Genomic DNA, 19952 nt, shown 5'->3' with positions numbered 1-19952 from the left:
TTTAATTTTTAAAGCATAACTAGTTCTGTTCTTCGTCACGTAGTTTTGTTGCTGGTAGACAAGTCTCGTCCTTGTGAAAAATAACTTCTATTTTTAACTTTAATTTACGTCACAAGTAATTCTAAGGAACTGAACCTAGGTAGCAAAAAGAACAACGTAAAAAGTCAAGCAGGGGAAGGTGGGGATGACAGACTGAGCTTTAAATAATTACTCACCTGTAGTAGGTGAAGGGAATGGGGGGACGTAAGCTTGCGCAATAGCATCGTAAGACATGCGCGGGAACTTTGTTTGGCATTTTGTCAAAGGTTCATTTTAAAAAGAAGGGTGGGGCGAGATTATTTCTGAATAGCTCTGTTGTCTTTCGACTTGGATGAGAAGAATTAAAACTAGCCATCTTTAGATCAGCTGTATAATGTGAACTAGTTTAAACTAGTGTGAGATACAGTCGACAGCGTGTTACATCTGTGTGTCATCTTACAAAGGCAGCATATTCCGATCTCGCAGAAAACAGTTTTACTTGGATTGATGGAGTAAAAACTAACTTTCTCATCTATGTTTGGAGCTAATTCTATTTGAAGATTCCTGATATCACAAAGAGTTGTAATGATATAGAACACATTTCTTCAAGCCCGAAGATCGTGACTGCTTCTTTTTATTATTATTAGACAAATGTTTGGCCTCGGTGTGCATACTTTGAAACTGAAGCTTTTTACAAAAGCTTTTAATTTAGATTATTGTTTAGGATAAGAAGATTCTGTTAACTGTTTAGGAATTGGTAAATATTATAGGTACATAATTCGTAGCTCATTTAGATTAATTAATTATGTCGTACAAAAAGTCCACCAGTTTTGGATCCACAACTAATGGTTCTTCTAAACGAAGTTCACCGATGCTTATTTTTCATGAAATGTGTGGGTCTTCTATTGGGGGAATGATCGGAAGTTCGAGTCAAGCACCCAGTTTCATTTATGGAGAGAAGGGAAGTTCACTAAGTCCTGGGATTTCTATAGCACGTAACCCTTCGTTAAGCCGACTAAGAGAGTCCTCTTGGAGAATTTCTGATCCCACAGGATTTACATACAACTTGTATTCAGAGAAGCCTAGTGGTCCATTAATCTCAAGTTCCACCAGTACTTACCCAGAGAGGGGTAAAAGTCCTGCTCCCTCCAGATTTGGGGGATTCAGTGAGCGTCCGGTAAGTCCAATGACCACCAGTCCAATATCTTCTAGATCTTCTTCTATTCATGACTTGACAAACTATGGACCTGGATCTTCAACGATCCTTGCCATCACACGTGCACATTTCACATCTACTTACGGCAACAATCTTTCAGTTCCAAACTCTCCATCTTTACAGCGAAAATCCCTTTCCAGAGCTGGCTCTTCTTCATCGCTTCAGTCTCTGGGTGAAATGACGAGCCGCCCCTCAATATCCCCAACTTTCTACTTATCATCATCAACATGTATTCCAGGATCTTCTATCTACTCTAACAACCATTTTTCCTCAATGGACAGTTATCGGCCACAGCTTCGTCAGAGACCCATTATTACCAGTTACAAACCTTCTGTGAAATTTCAGGAACACGACACCCATAATTTCCTCCATCGAAGAGATCACGTCATTAAGTTTCGGGAACGTCAAAAAATGGCCCATGGATCGAACTCGCGTATCTCTTGGAAACTACCCACTCCTACGGCTAGTCCAATGGTCAGCCGTCGCAGACCAGATTTACGTCAATTGGGCAGTGAATGTTCGCGATCTTTTGACTCTGGCATTGGTAGTCCAGAAAAGAAGTTATCATTCTATAGCAAAAGTCGAGAAGGCAGTAACAAATGGAGTTCTGTGGAAAAACAATCAGAAAAACGTCTTTCTACAGAGATCAAAAAGCCAGCAAAGGCTGACATCTGCCAAGGTTGGTTTATTGGTCATTCAGTAAAGGAAAACCGTTAACTTTGTGTTTGTCAATAAGTTGAAAGTTGATAGATTCTTGAGTGTTCTTTTAAAACATGTGGTACTATTATTATCAGCTTATCTATCATTGCCCTTAAACTTACAGTACTAATCTGGATGTTATTACTATTTCAGTTTCGAACTTCATTGTGGCAATAGTTTTTCAATTTCAATATTGAACCTTTTCAATCAAATCATAATAAATCTACCTTTAAAGACAAAATTTTGATAGAAGCAGTCATACAATTCGGCTCTTACATTTTATTTCACCAGCCAAACATTTGTGATGTCTATGTTTCTATTTAGTTTTTGATATAACAAAACTATAAATAACGTACTGGAAATTTCAGAAATTTCTTGTTTGCACAGGCATGGAATGCGGGATGGGGAAGCGTGCTCCCATTTTAACCCATTTGCAATGCACTTCTTTGAATGAGGAATAGACTTTTGTATGTCTAGCATGGAAATTTGCTGTCTGAGGTTTGAGTTCAATGGTCAAATTTTACCCGCCCTCTTGTGCTCGGTGGTTAGAGCGCTCGACTCGTCACCTGAGAGTCGCGGGTTTGAATCCCTGTCACACTAAACATGTTCGCTCTTTCAGCTGTGGGGGCGTTATAATGTTATGGTCTATCCCACTATTCGTTAGTAAAAGAGTAGCTCAAGAGTTGGCGGTGGGTGGTGATGACTAACTGCCTTCCCTCTACTCTTACCCTTCTAAATTAAGGACGGCTAGCGCAGATAGCCCTCGCGTAGCTTTGCGCGAAATTCAAACCAAACCAATAAACAGAAATTACTCTGTCCAAAAAACTAATTTGCTTAAAATTTTACCCGCACCCTATGCTCTTATGCTAGTCAACTATGTTAACTTTGTATTTTAAATAATTACAATAAACAGCAATTACCCTTTATTACTATCTGACATTAGTTGTTTACGTCAGTACTCTGGCACTATTTCTTTAATCTCAACCAAGACTGATAATATTTCCAGAGTGTAAGGTGAACTGTCACCACAAGTGTGAAAAACACGTCCCCAATCTCTGTGGAGTAAACCAGAAAGTTTTATCCGAAGTCCTAGAAACAGTGAAGAAAGGTTAGAAAATTTTCTTGTTTTGTTTAGAAATATTCCAATGCTTGAGATTTCTACGTAGTCAGGTAGCTGTTGTTGTTTGTTATTAAACACAAAGTTACACAAAAGGCTATCTGTTCTCTACCTACCACAGGTATCAAAATTCGGTTTCTAGCGCTATAAGTCTGCAGACATGCCACTGTGCCATTAAGGGGGGGGGATTGTCAGGCAGTATATATTTTATCTCACTTTAGCTTTAACAAATGGTAATCCTATCGAAACGCTGTAATTTGGACTCAAATATACATACTCCAAATTCTTCCTATGCATTGTTAAAATGGAAAAGAAGTAGAATAGAATCGTGTTTCATATTGCTGATTTCGCTTCCTGCCTATCTTTTATTATTTATTTCTAATAAAATAAAGAAACTGTGAGGAATAATTACAAAGATGTTTTTCTTTATTTTCCTCTTGTTCGGTTCTTCCAATTTCTTCTGATTAGTTTTGCTTTCATGTTTTCTACTTCATTGTTATTTTATTTTGTTTCGTTTTGTTTACTCTCCGCAGTCCTTGTATGTAGCAGTAAATTACTTTTCTAGTCCTTGTTAATGATAATTATTATTTTTCTGGGCATTATTGGCAACTGGGTGGTTGTTTTATAGATTAAACGCTGTCGTTTTGGTTTTTTTTTTACTTCCAGTTCGTTGCTTTTCGTTATTGGCCTTGTGCCTAAGTCTTTCCTAAGTTTTGAAGCAATATCTAATTTCATGAGTGGTATTTGGGGTTTCCTTTTTTCGTTTTTGCTATTGGTTTTTTTCTCGAGCTTTCCTGTTTTTTTCTTTCTTGGTGATTTTTAGAACTTTGTCTTACTTCTAGTTCTTTCATCTTTACACAGATGTCTCTTAATTGAATTTGGTTGTCGGAGTTTCATTTAATTTTTCTTTGTAACATTTAGAAATCATGTAATTCTCGTTTAAGTAGAATGTGTAGACTTCCTTCTAGTGTTTGGTGTCGTGGTATTTTGAAGTTAACCGATTAATAAATGAACAACTAAATATATATATTTAGTAAATTTAGTAGTTCCTTTTATGTCTTTAATTTCCTACAGGTTTCTTTTAAATATCTTACTTCCCCTTAAAATATTTTATTTTATTCTTCTGAGTACTTGTGATTTAATGTTTTAAATTGTCTAAGTTTCATTATATGATGCTTTGTATATTTAGTTTTCGTCGTGTTTTAAAAATTCTGAAATGAAAATTATTGTTCCTGAAAGGATCTGTTTGTTAACGTGTTTAAGTCTCCCTTGCTTTTATTTTACGAATTTCGTCTAGTTTTCTTGAAAGTGATGTCGTAAGTGGATACATAATTCTACGATTTGGTAATCGCACGACGTATTTGAATGAAAACAAGCATAATCAGAGGTTTTACGTGTTTTTATTGAATAACGTCAAATGAAAACTCAGAAAATCATTTCTCAGATCTAAAATGATCAACGATCCATGAAAATGGTCTATTTCCCCTTTATCAGCTTCAAAGTGATCCAGAATCTGAATTTGGATCTGAACCAAATTTGAAGAGGAATGTTTTGTACTAATTTTCCATCTTATGTAAAACTTATATGCATATCAATCTATTAGTTTTATAGGTACGCACCCTTCTAGAAACACGGAGTGTGATTGCAATACCCTTTTCCCCCTCTCCGGATTGATATATTACTACAGATTTGTTTTTAAATTGTTTATTGAAACAAATTTTTATTATAACAGTAGGTTATTCTCCGGAGTCATTCATAATTCTAAGACTTTTTTTTACACACTTCAGATGCTTTTTACCATGTTCTTCTAAAGAAAGTATTTTAATGCTTTAGCACGTGGCACTCCCATGTATTAAGGATCAGCAATAATGAGTGGGTTCAAGAAAGAAACAAAATAACCTAGATGTTTCAGAAAGTACATTTTTCCATTTACCATCATGAAATAATTGTTTGTATTTTGAATTTTCGCACAAAGCTACACGAGGGTTATCTGCGCTAACCATTCTTAATGTAGCAGCGTAAGACTAGAGGGAAAGCAGCTAGTCATTACACCTACCGCAAACTCTTGGGTTACTCTTTTACTAACGAATATATTTACATTATGACGCATCCACTACTGAAATGGTAAGCATGTTTGGTATGGCGAGGATTCGAATCCGCGAATGTAAAGATTAGAGTTGAGCGCCCTAATCGTCTGGCAATGCCGGGCCCCTTGATGAAAGAAAAGTCAATGTCTTGGCGGGCCAACAGTAAAATTGTGACTAACGGCTTTGGGCCCGGCATGGCCAAGCGTGTTAAGGCGTGCGACTCGTAATTTGAGTGTCGCGGGTTCGCATCTCCGTCGCGCCAAACATGCTTGCCCTTTCAGCCGTGGGGGCGTTATAATGTGGCAGTCAATCCCACATTATATTTATTCGTTGGTAAAAGAGTAGCCCAAGAGTTGGCGGTGGGTGGTAATGACTAGCTGCCTCCCCTCTAGTCTGACGCTACTAAATTAGGGACGGCTAGCACAGATAGCCCTCGAGTAGCTTTGTGTGAAATTCAAAAAACAAACTAACGGCTCTAAAGTGTGGGGAGCGCCCGCGTCGCGCTAAACATGCTCGCCCTCCCAGCCATGGGGGTGTATAATGTTACGGTCAATCCCACTATTCGTTGGTAAAAGAGTAGCCCAAGAGTTGGCGGTGGGTGGTGATGACTAGCTGCCTTCCCTCTAGTCTTACACTGCTAAATTAGGGACGGCTAGCACAGATAGCCCTCGAGTAGCTTTGTGCGAAATTCCCAAACAAACAAAAAAGTGTGGGGTTCGGTTCCCCGCGATGGACAAAGCGCTGATAGCCAGAAATGAACAAACGTTTGAGTTACTCTTGTTGCTTTTTTATGATGTTAACTTTTTAACGGAGTGTTGAAAAGTTTTAAGATTTAACTGATTTACGTTTCAATGGTTTAGATATTTTGCGAAATGAGAATAAATAAGAAAAAGTCGCATAAAGAGTTTTGTCTCTCAAAATGTTTGCTAGACATGACTGTACATCACATCCTTGATTTGTAATATATTTATTGCCATATAACGTAAAGGATGTTCTTTCAGATATTAGCACTTCACCGCCTAGCCCTGTTCCTCAAAAAGTTTACGAAACAGAAACCAACAAAGCGATATCTGTGACAGAGACTGCAGCGCCTCCTTCGCCACCAAACAGTGATTCAGATGAGGGCTTCGTACAGCAAACAGAACGGGAAAACAGAATATCCGAAGTTAAAGAACAGCCTCAAAAAGTAGAAGTACAAACACCTCAAGCCCAGAGACCATCTGGAATCGACGTCAGAAGCCTTCAAAAACCACCAAGAATAAGATTTAAAAAATATAACATAGAAGATTTTAACTTTATGAAAGTTCTTGGCAAAGGCAGTTTTGGTAAGGTAAGTGGTAAGATTGCAATATGTGAGCATTTTTTAGAGATGGTTGTAAAAGACTCGTAATAACTTAAAATCTAATGTCTTAATTTTAATCTGGAAAATATTCGTCAGTAACTTCATCACTTGGCGTCAATAAGAGTTGAAATTAAAGCTTGATTTTATATATAAGTATTTATTTGTATATAGCAGAGTTAACTGATCCGTTTGGAAAGCTGGGGAAAAGGAGTATCATGTAGTGCTTTTCTAAAGAGGTAAATGGAACCAGAGGATACAAGTGTGTGATATAAATATTTTTGTAAAATGCCACAAAGGGAGTGAATTAATATGTAGTTTTATTGACTAATTGAATATGAGGATAAATGTCGTGGAAATTGACAAGCATTCTCCACCACATTAAAGGTCCTGTTGGCCGAGCTGAAGGGACATGGTAAATTCTTTGCCATCAAGTGCCTGAAGAAAGACGTGGTGTTAGAAGACGACGACGTGGAAAGCACAGTGATAGAGCGAAAGATGTTAGTCCTAGGGAATAGACATCCTTTCTTATGTAAACTCTTCTGTACGTTTCAAACTGAGGTTAGTGTTGTATGCGAAGTAAAATTTGGATTCACATATCAAATTAAAAACAGAAGTGAGAGATTACTGTGTACAAATGTTATAACACTTCGCTTTATAACGTACATGGAAAGTGACTTAGAAGTGTTTTAGTCGACACACTACTCACTTGTTAAAGTTTTTATCAATGCGTTTCTTTTCGGTATGTTTCTTTCGCTTGTCAAACTTTATGAACACTTTTTTCTGTCATATCTTATGAAAAATGTCTTTTGATTCTGATGCACTCGTAAAATCTTTGATAATCAAGTGTCTTTCTTTCTCGCTTGTAAATTTATCATTTTTCTTTCGTTTCTCGCTTGTAAATTTTTAACACTTTTCTTTCGTTTTTTACTTGCAAAACTTTTTATCAATACGTTTCTCAGAGTCACCTTTTCTTCGCTATGGAATACCTAAATGGTGGAGATTTAATGTTTCAAATTCAACAGTCTGGAAAGTTTGACCAGGACAGAGCCAGGTAAAAATGTGTATAAAATTTACTTCTTTTCACCTCTCTCTGTCTGTAAATATATTAATGCAAATATTTTTGTGACAGTTGAAGGATAGTTTTCGTAACTTTTTCACACACCTGCGTTATCCAAATGAACATTTATTAAAATAGTAATAATTCTCTACTCACTGTTTATATTGTGTTAGAAAGTACTAAATCTACTGAGTACCTTAATGTGTCGCTAGGTTTTGTAATGATCAGTAGGTCACTCGAAGAAACATATTTTCCATAAAAGTTTTAAATTAGACCTTAAACTTGTCAACACTACTTTTGTTCTCAAAAAGTTTATAGTTGTAAATTATTTGAGATAAAGGATGGTTTTCAGATGACAGGAAACTCGATGATTTAAACTGAAATTATTAAGAAGGAGAAACCTAATATTAAAAGAAGAAATTGATGTAAAGCAGCATCTAGGTAGGCTGGTAGAATAAGACTGGATGATTTCAGTTTCACGCCTTTCACATTTCAAAAGCATTTGCCTAATTTATTCTAATAATCGTTAAATTATCTTAAATCCCGTGTTTATTATAACAAATCAAAGATACTTAAATTATCTTAAACCCTTGTTTATCATCACGAATTGATAATTTTTAAATTGTATTAAACCCGTGTTGATTAAAACAAGTCGATAATTTGTACATTTTCTTTAAACCCGAAATTATTACGACTAATTGATAATATTTAGATTATATTTACAAACCTGTATTTTATAACAAGTCGATAGTATATAGATAACTATTCAACCACTGCGTTTTTTTCTTTTTTTGCGCAGGTTCTATGCTACAGAAATTGTTATAGTTCTGACTTTTATGCACAAGAATGGAATAATTTACAGGTAATTTTTTTCTCTCGTAAATTGAAGTACACAAATACATTATGTTCTAAAGACAATCTTAATTCTCTATAAACTATATTGAAAATTCGAGACTATTAACTGAGAATTTTAAAACACTTTGATTGAAGAACGCCGGGTTTTAATCGGACATTAAAGATAATTTAATGATGTTATTGTTATAAGTCACAGGTTAAGGTGAGGCGATAAATATTTTGCAACGAGTATGGTTATTCTGGTTCGAGTGTTTAACAATTTTTTTGTATGATACACAGTTTTAAAAAATCGCCAAAAACACAAGTGGAATGAAATCACTAGGTTGTAGGATTAGAAAACTTCCAGGAACGTTACAGCCATTAGTTGTTGCTTGTAAGCCACGAGCATGAGTTACTTTATTAATCTTCAATCATGTGTCAGGTGTACTTATTTTGTAGATGACAGAATCTTCACACACACACACACACTACATTTTATTTCTGACTTGTATGTTAGATGAGACATCAAGAATTTTTAAAAATCAAAATAAGTTTAGCAATTTCCCAACCGTTAGTAATTTATTTATTATTTATTATTATCTGATTGGAGCAAAACTTTTAATTAACTTAGCAACTTATGTATTTTTAAACAAAAATTATAATTATGAGAATGCACCGAGTGAATAGTCTGAAACCGTTTTGTAATCAACATTTCAGCCATAATCCTAATATGTCACAAAATTCAACCAGGTTAGGAGCTTTGGCTTAACCCTAATGTCACATACTAAGGAATCAAAGCAAGATAATGTTAATATGCTAAAAATTAAATTAATACCAAATAACTAAATATACACGTATATATGTTAAACATAATAACCATTGTAATTAATTAAATCAACTTTTAAAAAGGAATGAAATATAATTTATCTTTTTAACCTCAAAACCAAATTTTCGACCTAAGTTACTCTCTGTTTACTGTTGTTTTTTCATCACTGTTCTCGTGTTTTTCCATTTAGAATTTGTGTTCACGGTTATGTTAAAGACCATATAATATAGAAATATTGTTATAAAATGACCTGGAAACGAGAATATTGTTCTTATGCATGAGATTCAGGAAAAAAAATATTTCGAACTTCTGACAGTAATAATTCTCAGACACATGAAATACAAGAGTGAGAAAGGAGAGAAGATGGAAACCTGATTCAAGGAGTAATTATATAAATCTCTATCCATAATGTATATTTTTCATTTGTAAACCCTAAGATGCTTAACAAGTTACCCGTTAATTAAATAACTAGAGCTTAGATTACACACCATTATCAATGTTAGTTTTTAGTACGCTCTGTAACGGAATATGTTTTGTAAGAAATGTGCTATATTTAATCGCGGTAAGATTGAAAGTAATTTAAACACATTATTCTTTACTGGCCCATTACGGGTTTCCAGAACAACAGCATGCAAAGTCTTAGTTGAAACACTATTAAGATCAGAAGTTTGAGAGAAAAAAAAACACCTTAGAAACAAACTTCTGTTTTTGTTTTTCTACAGAGATTTGAAACTAGATAATGTTCTTCTAGACTGTGAAGGACACATTCGATTGATCGACTTTGGAATGTGCCAGTTGCGTACTTATAGAGAGGAGTGTCTTCCTTCAAACTTTTGTGGTACTCCAGAGTATATGGCACCTGAAGTATGTACCCGCAATCATTGCTTTTTCTGTCACCAAATGACAATCATTGGTTAGCCATACTGTCGTTCACAAGTAGCTTTTGAGATCCATTAGCAAACCTAATTTTAACACAATTAAAATATAAGAGTGTACTTGTTTGTAACTATTTAGTAACATATCAAAAGACGTTGAAAAAAGTATTTTGTATTGGTAAGTCAAATATACAGCCCTCGTATACTTATAACAAACCTTGATAATCTTTATCACACCTATTAGTCACTGATATAAATAGTTCACTGTTTAACTCGCTATACCAACTTATAAAAATGCAGGGAATTTTTAACATTTCGCAATATTCTTCATTATTACTTGCTAACAGCCATCTGTTTAACTTGCTACGCAAACATTTTGTATCCCTGTCTTTGTTGCCATTGTTGTAACAGACTAGCATTCGTTGCAATGAGCTTGTTTCTGTTGTTATATAACAGCAAACTTTCCTTGTTGCTATTAACAGCTTACTGATTCACTTAGCACACGTGTTGGATGTGTGAGCATTTAATAACACTTTTTGTCATTAAAAGCCTTTCGGAAACTCTTAATTAAGGTGTAGATCACTTTAGTGTGGTGAACATGACATTTAGTGGTAATGTGCGTGCAATATTATACCTCAACAGAACTGATAGTAATTTAAATCACATCATTATTAATGAAATGTTGTTATACGTTTTTCTTACCACGTACCCTTATAGGCCAGTAAAGAATGGTATGATTTCAATTATTATCAGTTTTATTGTGATGTTTTGTCATACATTTATTACTAATCAGTTTTTCTGCTTAAATTAACGCGGATATTTCCATAAGCCGAGCTCTGTTATTCAATATCAAGCTTTTTCATCATATAATGTTAAAAACTATATATTGTGGGTTATTACTGATCGTAACCAATGTTGAACTTGTTATTGGTTGAAAATATCATAAACAGGCTCTGATGCTCCTTGTTATGACGTATTCCTGATTATTAAAAACTATTGAGTATATAACGTTTGTTGAACATATGATCATAAAATTCTGATTTAACATAGAGTTCTGATTGTTACAAACTGTTGAACATATCTGTTCAAGATACGATCATGGTAATGAGTATCACAAACTCTTTCTTGTGTATCTTTCTTTGTTTTCTCGATAAATGATGTATAAGGTGCTCGTTTACAAGGTAAAAATCACAGTCTTTAAACGCCTGTACTGGCTATTGGTATTAAACATTGCTCGTAATAGCAAACACCAAAACAAGTGGAATAAAAAAGATAAGTAAATTACGCTACAAAAATAACGACAAAACCCTAGTTAGTTCGATAGAACCATCTGTCAAAAGCACCAGGGTTTTATCCATGCTTTTTTTTTAAATATAGTCCTAAACATATTGGATTTTTGGTTACATTCAGCGACCTCTAAATATTTACACAAGAACATTTTCGTTTGGGCATGTGCATCCACTAATAAAGTAATATCACTAGTCATCACATATTATTAGTCTACGAAACCGTAGTGTTCAGTCTTACAATTGCTAAAGACCTGTGCGAGAACTAACGTTATTCGTTGAAGTCCTAGCGAAATAACAGTTTCCTTTGTTTGATGTAACATTTTAACTAACAGCAAAACAAGTTGGCCATGGTCATGTTAAGACATGGTGTGAAGTAGAAACCTAGCATGTGTGTCTGTATGTGGTTTTTAGGGATCTTAAGCTGGATAACATCCTCTTAGATCATGAAGGGCACGTGAAAATTTCTGACTTTGGCATGTGTAAATTTGGCATGAATGACCAGTCGAAGTCTTCCACTTTTTGTGGAACCCCGGACTACATTGCTCCAGAGGTAAGCTTGCTAACCCTACTTCTCAAAATATCAAGCCTGAAACAATCCAAATACTTTAATTATCAATTCGTTTTTGTGTTTGTTTTTTCTTAAACTTACTTGCTAATCGTCAATAACATCTAGTTTTCAAGAAAGAACCAAAACAATATGAGCTATTTAAATTTCTCTTGGTCTTGAGTTTTTCGTATTTAACCATCCTATCTTAAACAAAAAAGGACAGCTGATATCGGTACAGTGGTAATCCTTTCATCAAAATACTATCTTAATATTTATTGTGATATTACGTTTATATGAATGAAGTATGCAATTTACAACGATGTTAAATTGATATAGTTCTGTTTTTTCTTCGCTGTGGTAAAATATAGAGATGTCAAGATGACAACGTTATATATTTCAATATCCACTTTTAATATTAGGTCACTATTTTTTGTTTGACGTTAGTGAAGGGAATGATTTTCTAAAGAATAACAAACAAACAAAAACAGTAGACTGTAATAAATAAAACACCAACCACTAGCAGAAAGATATAAGTTTTTGAAACCTAAAACCTAACTAGGTTGTAATAATTGAAAAAAATAATAGTTAACAGAATTATTTAACGCATTTCAACTTAGAACCAAACTAGATTGATATAAATACGAAGGCTAGTCATTTACAGAACGATCTAACGTTTTGAAACTTAGAAACCAATTAGGCTAACATAAATAATAAACCTAACCACTAGCAAAACAGTCTAACGTCTTGAAATTCAAAACCTAACTAGGCTGTAATAAATAAGAAAGCTAACCAATAATGACGATGTAAGATTTTAAAACTTTGTAATCTGTGTACCCAGGTGGTAATAAGTTAGCACAATGTAACGTCTCTTAATACAACATTACTATATACATCTAATAAACTCACTTATCTGTTTAAACTTTCAGAACTTTAGTTTCTAATCTAAACAATGCACTCGTGGCTGAAAGTCGTAAGTCAAAGTTAAAAATAAATAAAAGGATTATTATTACATGTCAGAAGCTATGTAAAAATGTTTTATAGAAATCTACTATCGTTCTTACACACATTTTCAATGTAACATGAATCAAGATTGTTTTTAATAAGCACAACTACTGACTAACGAGCCCCCAGTGGTATGTCTGCGGACTTACAACGCTAGTAACCGGATTTCGATACCCGTGGTAGGCAAAGCAAATATAGCCTACTGTGCAGCTTTGTGCTTAACTACGAAACAAACAAACTGATTAACGAAAACTAGTACCCCAGTGACACAGCGATATGCGGAGTTATACTGCTAGAAACCATGTTTCGATACTCGTGGTGGTAGAGATCAGATGGCTTTATATGTACCTTTGTGCTTAACAATTACTACAGTAACGAAAACTATGACCAAACAATTATCATAATTATTGAATTCAAAGTTAAAACAGCCCTTCACGTTTAAGTCAAAATTTGGGTAGAAGGTACCTCCCCCTACCTGTTTAGCCTCATATGGTTATCGTGAACATATGCGGTTTTTTGGGCTCGAAATACGACACTTCTGTGAAATAAATCGATAGAAAACAAACGAATGATCCCTAATATCTGCGGCCTTGCATGGCCAGGTGGTTAGAGCGCTTGACCCGGAATCTGAACGTCGAGGGATTGGAATCCCTTTCCCTTAAATGATGCTCGTCTTTTCAGTCATGGGAGCATTATAACGTACTACCAATTCGTTGGTAAAAGAGTAGCCCAAAAGTTGACAGTGGATGGTGATTACTAGCTGCTTTCCTTCTAGTTTTTCACTACTAAATTAGGGACGGCTAGTGCGGATAACCCTTGTGTAACTTTGTGCGAAATTTAAACAAACAAACAAACTATAGTACCTCGACGGTGATATTAACATAGTAACAAAATAATTAGAGATATAATTTAACCCTTCTTCAATCAAACATCTTATACTAGACAATACTCTATTTTAATTTGATATTATTATTATCAGTTTATTGCTGAAAGTTTGTGATAAAAATGAATAATTATAACGTATTTATTGTTTGGTTACAAAATAAAAAAATTAAAAGCTATTTATGACGATTATATTTAAATCAGGCTTGGCATGTCCAGGTGATTAAGGCACTCGACTCTTAATCTGAGGGTCATGGGTTCGAATTCCCGTCTCAACAAACATGCTCTACCTTTCAGCCATGGGGGCGTTATAATGTGACAGTCAATTCCACTATTAGTTGGTAAAAGAGTTGCCCAAGAGTTGGCGGTGGATGGTGATAACAAGCAGCCTTCCCTCTAGTCTTACATTGCTAAATTAGGGACGGCTAACGCAGATAACCATCGTGTAGCTTTGCGCGAAATTCAAAAACAAACAAACTTTAATTTTATTTGAGGCGTTTATTTTCTTTTACGTAGTGGCAGTGTTGAAATAAGGTCAATGTGTTATATCAACTGTAGTTTTCTGTGAGTTTATTCATAGTGAAGTAATGTTAAATACGTTTACGAAGTGTATATATATCTTCAAAACTGTTTGCCAAGTTTTATTTTAAGGACCTGAGTAATCGTTGCAAATTCTAACCACCACTTACAACGCCCACAGATTATCAAGGGTCTACAATACAACCAATCAGTAGACTGGTGGTCTTTTGGAGTACTGTTGTATGAAATGTTAATAGGACAATCGCCCTTCAACGGAACCGATGAGGACGAACTTTTCTGGTCTGTGTGTAACGAAGAAGCGTACTACCCCAGGTTCCTGAGCAGAGAAGCAAAACAAATAATAACATTGGTAGAGGCATTTAGTTTTCTGTAACGTAGGTGGCATGATTTGGTGTTTAGGGAGTTAAAATCGCACTCTACGAATCGCGAAGTCGAATTCCGTCACTTTTTCAGCTATGTGCGTGTGTATATGTTTGGGGGGTTATAATGTGACCATGAATCCCACTTTCCGTTGGTAAAAGAGTAGTCCAGGAATTAATGGTGGGTGATGTTTACTGGCTGACTTTCCTATAGCAAATTACTCTAAACTTAAGGACGACTAGCACAGATGGCTCTCGGGCCCTCAGACTTCATATTTGTTCAGGATTTTCTTTGTTTTTAATAGTAAACATAATCCTGATGAATTTCCCGTATGCAAAGTGAGACGCTTATTGTTTCTTTCACTGGAGCATAGAACACGTTTATATTAACATTCATCAAAGTCATGTTAGGTTACATTATATATTTTAACAAGGGTCTGATTTTTTACGTTTCTATACTTGTATGGGGGAACGTACAAAAAACGATTTTAAAATAAATCTCATCATGCTTTGCTAAAGTAAATTATGAGGTTAACAAAATGTAATAATTTCTGATATTAAATATTATAAATCCAAGTTGTTTTATGCCAACATGATCAGCATAAATGTTATAAAGAACTGGTAACTTTTAAGTATAAAACGAGGGGCTGTGTTACCAGAGAAGAGATTGGGGCAAAAAGGAATTTGCCCCTAGCGGTAGTTAAGGCATATCCAGATTTTAGTACAAGTCACAGAAGAAGTGTAAGTCGTTATCCAATGTAAAATAATGGACAATGTAACTATATACTCCTGATAATTAAAATACTAACGTTTCATCCATGGGCTCTAAAATCTACCTCCAATATTTTCCTGGTATTTCCACGTGGTTAGGGCGCTCCACTCACAATCTGAGGGTCGAGGGTTTGAAACCCCATCACCATACATACTCGCCTTTTCAGCCATGGGAACGTTAAAATGTGACAGTCACTTCCACTATTTATTGGTAAAAGAGTAGCCGAAGAGTTGGCGGTGGGTAGTGTTGAATAGCTGCCTTTTCTTTAGTCTATCACTACTAAATTAGAGACTATTAGAGCAAGTAACTCTCTAATAGCTTTGCCCGAAATCAAATACCAAAACGAAACTCGGTTATTTCTTAACTGGTGCGTAGATGTAACAAAACGTTTAGGCTTTGAAACCAATTTATATTAAGAATATCTTAAGTTTCAGTTTTAACTGTTTAATTTAGGTATATTTTTAATCTCTACATTTAGGCCTAAGTCTTATTTTATTTGTTCAAATATTTTGTTTTTAATTTAAAGATAAAAACAATATCCAATAAAAAAGAAAAATTTCATATAACGTTGAAACTGTGAAACACCAATGTTTATATGGTAGCAATAACAAAATGACTAATTAATGAAGGAAGAATTATTACAAATAATTTTTTGTTTCTAAAGTCATTTGCTGAAAATGTTCTTGATCGTATAATGATATTTCATCATAGTTGCTGCTCCCCGCTAGTACAGCGGTATGTCCACGGATTTACAACGCTAAAATCAGGGGTTCGATTCCCCTCAGTGGGCTCAGCAAATAGCCCGATGTGGCTTTGCTATAAGAACACACACACACACTCATAGTTGCTACCTTAATAATATTTCTCTAAACTTTTCCCTTGACTTATTGTTATCTAAATTATAGTAAAGATTTTTGATTACCACTAGTTTTATGAAAAAAAAAAAAAGTACATTTTTCTTCTAATTAGTTGCTAGAAAAAGACCCTTATAAGCGATTGGGAATGCCTAAATGTTCAGCTGGGAATATCAGATACCAGCCGTTTTTCAACGCCGTTGACTGGGAAAGGATGGAACGTAGACTAGTGGCGCCACCTTTCAAGCCGAGTGTGGTTTGTATAGTAGTTATAAAACACAACACACACGAAACTTAAGAGTGAAGGAAAATAGTTATTATAGAAAATGACATTATGTTTATTGTTACTTCATTGTTACTTGGGGCTGTTTAAAATGTATTAGAATATTTATTATCAAACATGATTTTTTTTTAATTTTAAAGGATCAAACAAATATCTAATAGTGCTAGTAACATAAATAAACAAAATATAATACAAATTTGCTGCAATACTTCAGTATGAAATATTATATTTACTAGATTTTTTGCTTTATAGATTCTTTGAAAGTGCTCTGTAGAAATTTTCAAGTTTTTCTTTTTCTTTGTAAAACTATAATTTGAAACTTTGAGTAAATATCTTTCTTCTTCCTATTTATTAGTCAAAACAATATTACTTAAATAATCTTTACATTAAAGAATTTTATTTCAACAATTTTATCTAAGTAACCTCTACATCAAAGAATGTTATTTTAACGATATTATCTAAATAATCTCTGCATTAAAGAGTGTTATTTTAACAGTATTATATAAATATTCTCTACAATGAAGAATGGTATTTTAACTCTTAAGACCAAATAAATTGAATTTACCTAGTCTTTTTTCATGTTCAAGATAGAACAGTTTGTTAATCTTCCAATTTGTATACATCAGATCTAATTGCTTTGTATTTTACAGTCAGGACCATGTGACACTAGTAATTTCGATAGTAATTTTACTATGGAGAAAGCAGTCTTGACTCCGATAGATTCTCAGTTTCTAGCTTCTATGGATCAACAACAGTTTAAAGGATTCAGTTACACCAACCCTGACATGACGGATTAACCGTTCTTTTTCGAAACAAAGGAAAAGAAAAATATTGTTTTCCGTTCGTTTTTCTTTTCGTTAACGTACCAAATACTACCTAATTTTTGTACAGTTTTTAGAAAAGGAAAATCGACATTACGTATTATCCAATACAGTTGTTAAAAACTGTACCGTATTCTGAAGTTCTGTTCATAATATTTTATTTTAGAATTGTTAAGTTTCTCAAAATAAGTTAACAAGGACAAAACAGAAAGAAATGTCTAAAAATTATATAATTTTGTTTAGTGCTCTTATAAACTTTCTGCCTTCCAAATTTTAAAAGTTTTTACTTGAAAAGATGTTTTTCGATAGTTTTTTAGCTTATCTACCACGAGTTTTTGTACTGTAAATAAGCAACAGAAAATGAATTAAACGTGAAGTAATAAAGTTGGTTCTAACATGTTATGGTGATGACAATTGGTATTATCACATACATTTTGTTGTTTTGTTTTCTGTCCACAAACATTTGTTTTGTCTGTATATCTAATTGTGGTTTTTAGAATAACTGATACTATTGCCAAATATTAGGGTCCGATTTAATTAAAATTAATTTGTTTTTAGAGCACTGAATTTGCAGCTTTTAATATTTTTAACCTTATTTCTTTTTCGTTTTGTATAGCACATCAATGTACAAGGTGAAAATAAGTTAAGTGTAAAAATGCAGAGCTGAAGAGTAGTGAAATATACGAAACCGATTCTTTAAGAACAAGTAATTTTGATTAAATAGTTGGAGTAAAACTAATTGTTTAATAAAATATCCACGGGAATGAAATGTGATATTAATATTCATAAGTCAATATGACAAAATATAAAACTTTTTTTTTTGGCGGTTTAATATTGTCTGATTGTTTCTTTAAATTGTATCGTTTTAAATAATGGTTATTATGGTGGAAATGTTAACCACTGATAATATTTCCTTATCATTGTTATGGTTACTTATTGATTGATGTAGTTTTGTGAATACTTTATCACTGAAGAAGACGGTATGTTGTACAGATGTAATTTATAATATTTTATAGTTTGAAATTTTGATTTTTTTTAAGCTAGGGGGATATGCACGCCCCTCACATTACAAAATTTATTTCCTGCCTTACAAACAAGCAAACCCTTTCCATGGAACATATACCATCGATCATAAGATATCAAATACTTTGAAATTAAAATCTAGTCTCAATAATTTATATTAGTAGTTTGTAATTAATATTTTTAGCTATTTAACACTTTTTTCTTCTACCATTGTCGGAACACGTTGTTTCCAAAAACCAATTGTTTTAATGTAAAGCGTGAATCTAATAATTTTGTCTGTTTCGTCTCTTTGCCATTTAGATGGCTTTAACCAGGTTTAAGTTGAAGTACTACAAAATGGTCTTATGCAGTATGTAAATTATTACCATTGAATTTAAACATGTAATCTAAATGTTTGAAAGCTTTTCTCATTTAGGGAAAAAAAAAAGAAAGTTTCCTGGAAATTCTCGAGAATTTATAATCTGGAGTTCGATTCCTATGATGGGTTTAGCATAAAAATCCCATTGTAAAGATTTGCCCTTTAACAAGCAAAAATGAATTTACACCTTTCCGGTATTGTGTTGAAATCGTGGAATAGAAACGTGAATCTCTTCCGTATTAGAGACGAAAAATAAATAAAACTTGTGGACGTATATCTTTATCTAAAATACATTTTTTTCTAAGTGTATAATGATGTGGTTGTGGTTTTTACTTTAATATTACTCGTTTAATTTTTCATCACGAACTCGAGACAAGCGATCGTGAATTACAATTAGTGATGGTAATAGTACAACAAATAGTTGACTATCATGTAAAAAACAAAAACTAACAGAAAACAACTGGTTAAGAGTACAGTACATCTTAAAGTATATTGCATTGTTATTTTCATACAGCACTATTCACGTGCTAGTAACATTCTAATTTATATTGGTATAATTGAATAATACTTAGACGAGGTTCTGCATTCAATAAAGTATTTACTACTGGAAGTGTAAGTTGAGAAAACCTTTATAAAGTAACTTTTAAAACGACACTCCTCCTCCCGTCCATTTCGTAACATCACGTCACGCACTAAATATTGATAGTGTGTATAGAGGAAAGGCAACATTTTTTGTTCACTTTAACTGCTTGATAATTGTACTCTGTATACGTTTCTAAACCTATAGAACATTCATTTTTAAATACATTATTTTATAGATATGCGTGCATTTTAATTTAGAACTGAATCGGAATTTTATTAAGGTTCTTTTTTTGTAACAGTACTGAAACCATGCCAAGTGCTATCATGAATATTTTCTCTGTTTCAGTTGTGATGTTTTTGGAATAAAGACTAGTGAAATGTTAATATGAATTCGTTTTGTTTATCTTTCTAATTGTTGCTTATCTTTCCACAGTACTTCATACTTGTTTGTATAAACTAGCCTTTAGTCGGTTTAATAAAAATATTTAATAAATAGTTAGATCGTAGTTTCAGTTTATCAATATGTAATTTAACTTAATTATCAATAAACTATCAATTTTTTTAAATTA

General features: G+C 33.6%; 1 protein-coding gene across 2 annotated transcripts; it reads left to right on the top strand.

Moving 5' to 3' along the window:
- Window positions 1-319: 319 nt before the first annotated feature.
- LOC143235119 (putative protein kinase C delta type homolog) lies at window positions 320-19952 on the top strand. 2 transcript variants are annotated; one of them, XM_076472951.1, is made up of 10 exons: window positions 320-1913; window positions 2940-3041; window positions 6139-6467; window positions 6864-7037; window positions 7439-7530; window positions 8336-8398; window positions 9919-10060; window positions 14492-14680; window positions 16432-16572; window positions 17250-19952. In XM_076472951.1, exons 1-10 carry the CDS (start codon window positions 824-826, stop codon window positions 17394-17396), a joined length of 2469 nt encoding a protein of 822 aa, XP_076329066.1. In that variant the 5' UTR covers window positions 320-823; the 3' UTR covers window positions 17397-19952. The 2 variants fall into 2 exon arrangements, with proteins under 2 accessions (XP_076329066.1, XP_076329067.1); XM_076472952.1 differs by lacking the exon at window positions 2940-3041.

Source organism: Tachypleus tridentatus, chromosome 12 (genome assembly GCF_004210375.1).
Source record: "Tachypleus tridentatus isolate NWPU-2018 chromosome 12, ASM421037v1, whole genome shotgun sequence".
In the NCBI taxonomy this organism is placed as follows: Eukaryota; Metazoa; Arthropoda; class Merostomata; order Xiphosura; family Limulidae; genus Tachypleus; species Tachypleus tridentatus.
The sequence above is the reverse complement of the archived record's forward strand: the minus strand, read 5'-3'. Positions and strand labels throughout refer to the sequence as shown.

What these genes read in the sequence shown, in the direction of transcription:
- LOC143235119 (XM_076472951.1), top strand. Translation starts at nt 824, where the DNA reads ATGTCGTACAAAAAGTCCACCAGTTTTGGATCCACAACTAATGGTTCT. An exon ending in AAAGGCTGACATCTGCCAAG is followed by an intron (nt 1,914 to 2,939) that starts GTTGGTTTATTG and finishes TAATATTTCCAG; the next exon opens with AGTGTAAGGTGAACTGTCAC. An exon ending in AAGAATGGAATAATTTACAG is followed by an intron (nt 8,399 to 9,918) that starts GTAATTTTTTTC and finishes GTTTTTCTACAG; the next exon opens with AGATTTGAAACTAGATAATG.